The sequence below is a fragment of the Dipodomys spectabilis genome, unplaced genomic scaffold (genome assembly GCF_019054845.1).
Source record: "Dipodomys spectabilis isolate Male_0828 unplaced genomic scaffold, ASM1905484v1 ptg000245l, whole genome shotgun sequence".
Classification (NCBI taxonomy): Eukaryota; Metazoa; Chordata; class Mammalia; order Rodentia; family Heteromyidae; genus Dipodomys; species Dipodomys spectabilis.
This window is the reverse complement of record NW_024870922.1, coordinates 200,641-207,559: the sequence shown is the minus strand read 5'-3', so window position 1 is coordinate 207,559 and position 6,919 is coordinate 200,641. Positions and strand designations below refer to the sequence as shown.

Here is a 6,919-nt window from a genome sequence, read left to right as displayed (position 1 = left end):
CAGCTTAAGTGCTGGGGCTTCGTACCAGGCTGCTTAGCTGGCCAGGCTCTGGACCCTCCGAGGACCACACACTCATAAGCATCCCAAGGCTCCCAAAAGGCTCCCAAGAGGTGGGGCCAACCTAGAGAATACAAACAGAAATCTCAGAAGGCAGAGCCAGCATGAAAACTCCCCTCACCCTCCCTGACAGGGTGCCTCTGCCTGGCTGGTACAAGCAGCCCAATCCATTCAAGAGTAGCAGCAGCTGTCAGCAATGGCGAACGACCCTACACTGGCAGCGTGGCACCTCTGTTCTGATGGTGTAAACAGCCTTGCCTAACCTGGAGAAGCAATGGCAGCTGGCAGTGGTGCCTCTTGGCACTAGCCCACAGGAACAGACCAGACCAGACCAGACTAGGGAGGCAGCAGTGGCTGGAGTGGGGACAGCTGCAGTGAACAACCCCAGATGGATGGTGGTTTGTGCTTCTCCATACTGGCCTGCATAAGCAGCCCAGCCTAGCCCGAGGCAGCAGCAGTGGTTAAAACCTGACTCGTGGTGGGGTACCTGGCTTGCATAAGTGGCCCAGCTGATCCTGGGGCAGTGGCAGCAGCTGGGGCAGTGGCAGCAGCTGGGGCAGCAGCAACAGGATCGACAGCAGCAGCAAACAACTCTGGACCCATAGTGGGGGGCAGCGCCTCTCCCTACTGGTTAGCATAAGCAGCCCAACCCAGCCCATGGTGGCAAAGGGGGTGAACAACCCCAGACTTGAGGCAGGGTGTGGTGCTGAATAACCCCAGAAAAGCCTCATGAACGTTCCTGCCTGGGCTGGCTTTGAACCTGAATACACAGATCTGAGCCTCCTGCGTAGATAGAATTACAGGCATTCACACCAGCAGGGTCTAACTCTTGTCAACCCCCTAACTTTTTCTAAAATAGATAATTTCTTATTTCATACAAGGAATTTAAGCAATACAAGAAGATCGACATAAAACCCTGTATTCTATCTCACCATAGTGGAATCAAACTAGTTCTCAATAACAAGGCATAAAGTAGAAAAAACTTACACACATGGAAATTAAACAGCACTCTGACATGGGTCACAGAAGAAATTATAGAAGAAATTAAAAACTTTCTACAATTCAATGAAATTTAAGAAACATCACAAAGAAACCTATGGGACACAGCAAAAGCAGTCCTGAAGAACAAATTTATTGCTCTCAGTGCACACATTAAAAAACAAAGACCGGGCTGGGAAGGTGGCTCAGTGGTAGAACACTTGCCTTGCATGCATGAGGCCCTGGGTTCAATTCCTCAGCACCACATAAGCCAAAAGAAAAAAAGCCAGAAGTAGCGCTGTGGTTCAAGTGGTAGAGCGTTAGCCTTGAGCTGAAGAGCTGAGGGACAGCACCCAGGCCAGAGTTCAGGCCCCACGACCGAACCTCCCTCCCCCCAAAAAGAAAAAAAGAAACAAAGACCAAGTAAACAATCTTATGATTCAACTAAAACTGCAAGAGAAACAAGAAAAAATTGAACCTAAAGTTGCTAGACAGAAAGAGATAACCGAATAAGAGTTGAAATTTATAAGATAGAGACTAAGAAAATTATACATAAAATTAATAAAACAAAAAGTATTTTTTTAAATGTCAATAAAACTGAAGGACCACTGGCAAGAGTAACTAACAAGAGACCCAAATCAATAATATCAGAGATACCACAGGAAAATTACAACAGACATCCAAGACATCCAAACAATCATAAAGAAGTAATTCCAGACTCTACTCACAAAGGAAGGAAAACCTAGCAGAGAGGAATTAATTTCTACAAAAATACAAATTTCTATCCCCCCTTTCCTTTTCAGCCATGCTTCTCTACCACCTATGGTGGGGGCAGAAGTTCGGTAAACAAACATCTTTTCCTGCCTGAATAGCATGTGGTGTTTTCTTCATTGGCTACCTAATGAAACCTACTTAATTAACATTCCTTACATATGGTGCCATGATTCGGATGGGGTTATTGAGTCGGAAATGTTAGAATTTCCTAACCACCACTTTTCTATGAACCCAACTTCTTTGATACACCATGTGAGACTTTTCACCAATAACATTGCTGGCCTTCACATCCACGTCCACACCACTTCTCCACTCTGGTAAGTGAAACTACTCTCTATAGCTCTCTGTTGCTCAATCTCTGGGCAGATGTGGTGCCATGCCAGAGAGCTCATATGGCCTTTTGAGGAAAGGCTGATCACCTCCAAAGCTGAGGATGCTTGGTTTGGGGGATTTGGCTATTTCTCTCTAGAGGGCTCTGGGGGACGTCGGGACACCGCTTCTGCCTGGTCAGCTCTCCTTCATTCACCAGACTGACTCTCCTACACATTTACTGGGGTGCTGTGAGTCATGCCTGAGTCATGAAACCCCTCTGAAATGTCTCCTGCGCTCACTGGATAGCCGGAACACCTAATATTTTTATGCTGTTCTCAGATTTTCACAATTTTTGAGTCTGCAATGATACATGGTGAGAAGTCTGTTTACTTTCAGGCTCTCTTGGCTCTCTGCTATTAATGTCGAACTTTCTATATCTCTTGTTTCTTTTCTACAACTTTTTCGAATGTGCCCTGAAGAATGCGACATGGGCTAGGTCCCAGGGACCCCCTCTAGGTTCCCTCTCAAAGGCTTTCCAAACTAGGCTTGATTTTTTGTTAAGGCTTTCTTTGCATTTTTTCAGCAATTCGCCATCTTGGCCACATGATGGGTTAAGGGTTTGGCCCTATCCAGTCCTTACCCTTCCACCAAGCTGACTACTCCTCCATCCATGTATTTTAATGTGTGTGCTAACAAGTTGCTCTTTGCACAGACCCTGGTAACTGAGGCCCAACCATGTGATATGCTTTGTTAGCAAAGATGTCTAAACAATATTGTGAAAAATTTTAGGTTTCTAGTTTTGCCTTTTTTGTTTTGTGTTATGTTCTAGTACTGACTACGTGATTCTAAAATATTGGGCATATCTGTGCTAAGATTCTCACATCTAATGAGTTTTGTCATTGCAGAATATTTGGTCAAGTCTTGATAAGGACCAAGTAAGTTCTCCTTACTCAATTTGAACTCCTTGTTGCTTTAATTGGAAATAACAAAGGGCTTTTGTCGCATAGATTACCGTTCAAAGCCAGCCCGAGCTGAAAAATCCCTCAGACTCCATTTCCCAACTAACCTGCAAACAGCCAGGCAGGAAGAATTTGCTCAAGCCTCTTATCTCTAACCAGCAAACATTGCAAGTGCTACTATAACTCAAAGTGGTAGATTGCTAGTCTTGAGCAGATGTGCTCAGGGACAGTGCTCAGGCATTGAGTTCAAACCTCCTTGAATACCATATGTGACAAACCATCCCAGCAATGAGCACCTGGACTCGGCCAGTCTGGGGAACAAGGGAACATGGAGAGGAGTAAGAGGAGATGATATCACATCAGCCACTTTGTGCCTGCCCTTTCAAAATTAACCAGAGCCAGGAGGCCAATAGAATAAAGAAGACTGCCCATCTAATGTCAATACTTATCTACCTTTCAACTGGAAAGGAATTATATTCTTGCCTTTGTCACTTGACTTATTCTCTACCTAGTCAAAAGATGTCAGAAATACCTAGGGACATTTCTACCAACATTTTCAGCCCAAAGTCCCTCTTGCCACTTATTTGCTCCCGTATTTTTTTTTCAGTCCCTCAATGCCTGAGTCTTCTCCAGACTTCATCCAATAGATTTGCCTCCACTAGATTTCATCTAAGCACTCAATGCCCAAGTGACAGCTCTTGCCTGCTGTCTCCTTCCAGAGGGGAACACATCTTAGCCTTTTAACCTACTGTTGATACCCCATGAAAACAGGAAGTAGCCAGAGAGAATCTTCAACCTTTTTCATAATTGTCAAAAGGCTGGAATGTAAGGTCTGAACAGGGACACCTCCCTTCCTCTTGGCTAAGTTTCAGCCCAGTATCTGTTACATAGGTAACTGGCAGACCTGGAAGCAGTCACCTTCCTCTCCTTCCCCTCCTGCTAGGTCACATCCTGGGCCACCTCTGGTCACATGACTCCCATCTGACCTTAGGAGGGTCACAGACCCTGAGGTCACATCTGGATCCAGTGTGGCCACACCTTTCCCTCACTTGGCCACACCTCTTCTTGTCCCTGTCTAGATAAGTCCTGGACCAGTGGTAGATCACCCCCTTCGTTTTCAGCCATGCTTCTCCACCATGCATGGTGGGGGCACCAGTTCAGTAAATAAATTCTTTTCCTAGCTGAAAAAAAATACAAATTTCCCAAACAGTACCAAGAAGAAATAAATCAATTAAATATGCCAATAATCTACAATGAGATGAAGTAATCAGAAATCTTCCAACAGGAAAAGCCCAGGACTTGATGGATTCACTACAGAATTCTATAAGGCCTTTAAAGAGGAACTAAGACCCATACTCCTCAAGCTCTTCAGAGAAATAGAAACAGAGGGAGTAATCCCAAACTCATTCTATGAAGCCAATATCTCCTTCATACCCAAACCAGGCAAAGACCCAACAAAAAAGAACTACACACCAATCTCTTTGATTAAGACATATGTATAGCTCCTCAATAAAATTGCAGCCAACAGAATCCAGAAACATAACAAAAAATCATACATTATAACCAAGTAGGCTTCATTCCGAAATGCAAGGATTGTTTAACATATGTAAGTCCATAAATGTAATCCATCACATCAACAGATCCAAGGTCAAGAATCACATGATTATCAACATTGATGCAGAAAAGGTTTTTGATAAAATTCAACATTCATTCATGTTAAAAGATCTGGGAAAAAATAGAAATAGAAGAAACATTTCATAAGATAATAAAAGCCTTACATTTTAGATCAAAGTTCAATATTATACTTAATGGGGAAAAACTACAACAAATTCCCCTAAAAACAGAAACAAGGCAAGGATGCCCAATCTATCCACTCCCCTTCAATATAGTTCTGGAATTCTTAGCCAGAGCAAAAAGGCAAGACAAAGACTTTAATGGGATCCACACAGGAGAGGAAGAAGATAAATTATCTCTTTTTGCAGATGGCATTATTTTGTAAATTAACAATCCCTAAAGCTCCATCCCCAAACTCTTATAGATTATAAACCAATTTGGCTAAGTAGCGGGATACAAAATTAACCCACAAAAATCATCACCTTTCTGCACACTAACAATGTACAAGCAGAAAGGGAAATCAAGGAAACAACCCCATTCACAATAATCTAAAAAAAAGTATCTAGGAATTAAACTAACCAAAGATGTAAAGGGTCTATTTCATAAATTATAGAAACCTAAAAAAAGGAATCATAGAGGATACCAGGAAATGGAAAGACTTCCCATGTACCTGGATAGGCAGAATTAATATGGTGAAAATGGCCATACTGCCAAAATTAATAAACACCTTCAATGCAATTTCCATTAAAATTCCAATGACCTACTTTTCTGAATTAGAGAAAATAGTCTAAAAATTCATTTGGAACAACAAAAGACCTAGCATAGACAAAACAATTTTAGGCAAAAGATAGAATGCAGGAGGGATCATGATACAGGACTTCAAGCTCTACTATAGAGCCATAATAACAAAGACAGCTTGGTACTGGCACAAAAGGGGACCCAAATATAAATGAGACAGGTTAGAGGACCCAGAAATATAGTCGCATATGTACAGTCAGTTGATATTTGACAAAGGAGCCAAAGACATACAGTGGAAGAGGCAAAACTTCTTCAACTACGGGTGTTGGGAAAACTGGCCACATGCAGAAAATGAAAAGTAGATCCTAGCCTATCACAACGCACTAACATCAACTCAAAATGGATTAAAGACCTTAACATCAAGCCTGAAACTCTGAAACTACTACAGGACTGAGTATGAGAGACACTTGAACTTATAGGCACAGGCAGGAACTTCCAGAACAGATTTCCAGGGTCACAACAAATTGGAGAATGACTGAATGGGACTACCTTAAAATAAGTTTCTGCACAGGTAAAAAATAGCAATCAAACTAGAAAGAAAGCTAAATAATTGGGAAAAATATTTACCAGCAATATATCAGACATAGGTCTAATATCCATTACATATGGTGAATTCAAGAATCTGATTCATAATCCTTGTGACATTTTGGATGGAGCTGATGATCAGCCACGACCATTGTACATTGTCTGGCCTCACAGGTGGGAGCATGACAAATATCCAGAGACACTTTTTAAGGTATTATTGCACCTAAAAGATTTAGAACTCCCTTTTCACATCTCTGTCCTCGGAGAAATTTTTACAGATGACCCAGATATATTTTCAGAGGCCAAAAAGGCACTGGGATCTTCAGCCTTACGCTGGGGCTACTTACCCTGCAAAGATGACTATTTCCAAGTATTGTGCATGGCTGATGTTGTCATCTCAACAGCTAAGCATGAATTCTTTGGAGTGGCAATGTTGGAAGCTGTGTACTGTGGTTGCTATCCATTTTGTCCCAAAGATTTGGTTTATCCCAAAATATTTCCCGCTGGATATCTGTATTATACACCTGAACAGCTTTCAAAAGGACTCCAGAATTTCTGCAAGAGACCAGATGTTGTAAGGAAACATCTCTATAAGGGTGAAATAACTCCGTTTGATTGGTCAGCCCTACATGGTAAATTCAGGTCTCTGCTTACAAGAGAACCTAAGGAAGATTTGTAACAGATGTGGCTAAGTCACAAACTTGCAACCTAAAGCAGAATCTGAAGAACTTTCCAGAGTGTGCCCATATTTACCTGACCAGAGAGAAAAGAAAATCTGCAGAGGAAGCTGAGCCTGGCTGCTTGTCAAAGCTGACACAGAGCCATCTGCCACAAACCTGTGGCGGCTTCAGATCTCCAACCCCTGCCACTACCCCAACTCAAATTAAATACAGATTCCTAGA

The 6,919-nt window shown here is 42.4% G+C and overlaps 1 protein-coding gene across 1 annotated transcript; it reads left to right on the top strand.

Annotated features, from left to right (window-relative positions):
* Positions 1 to 253: 253 nt before the first annotated feature.
* LOC122124780 (glycosyltransferase-like domain-containing protein 1) lies at positions 254 to 6,696 on the top strand. The gene is made up of 2 exons (XM_042699419.1): positions 254 to 301; positions 6,112 to 6,696. Exons 1-2 carry the CDS (start codon positions 254 to 256, stop codon positions 6,694 to 6,696), a joined length of 633 nt encoding a protein of 210 aa, XP_042555353.1.
* The last annotated feature ends 223 nt before the right edge of the window (positions 6,697 to 6,919 follow it).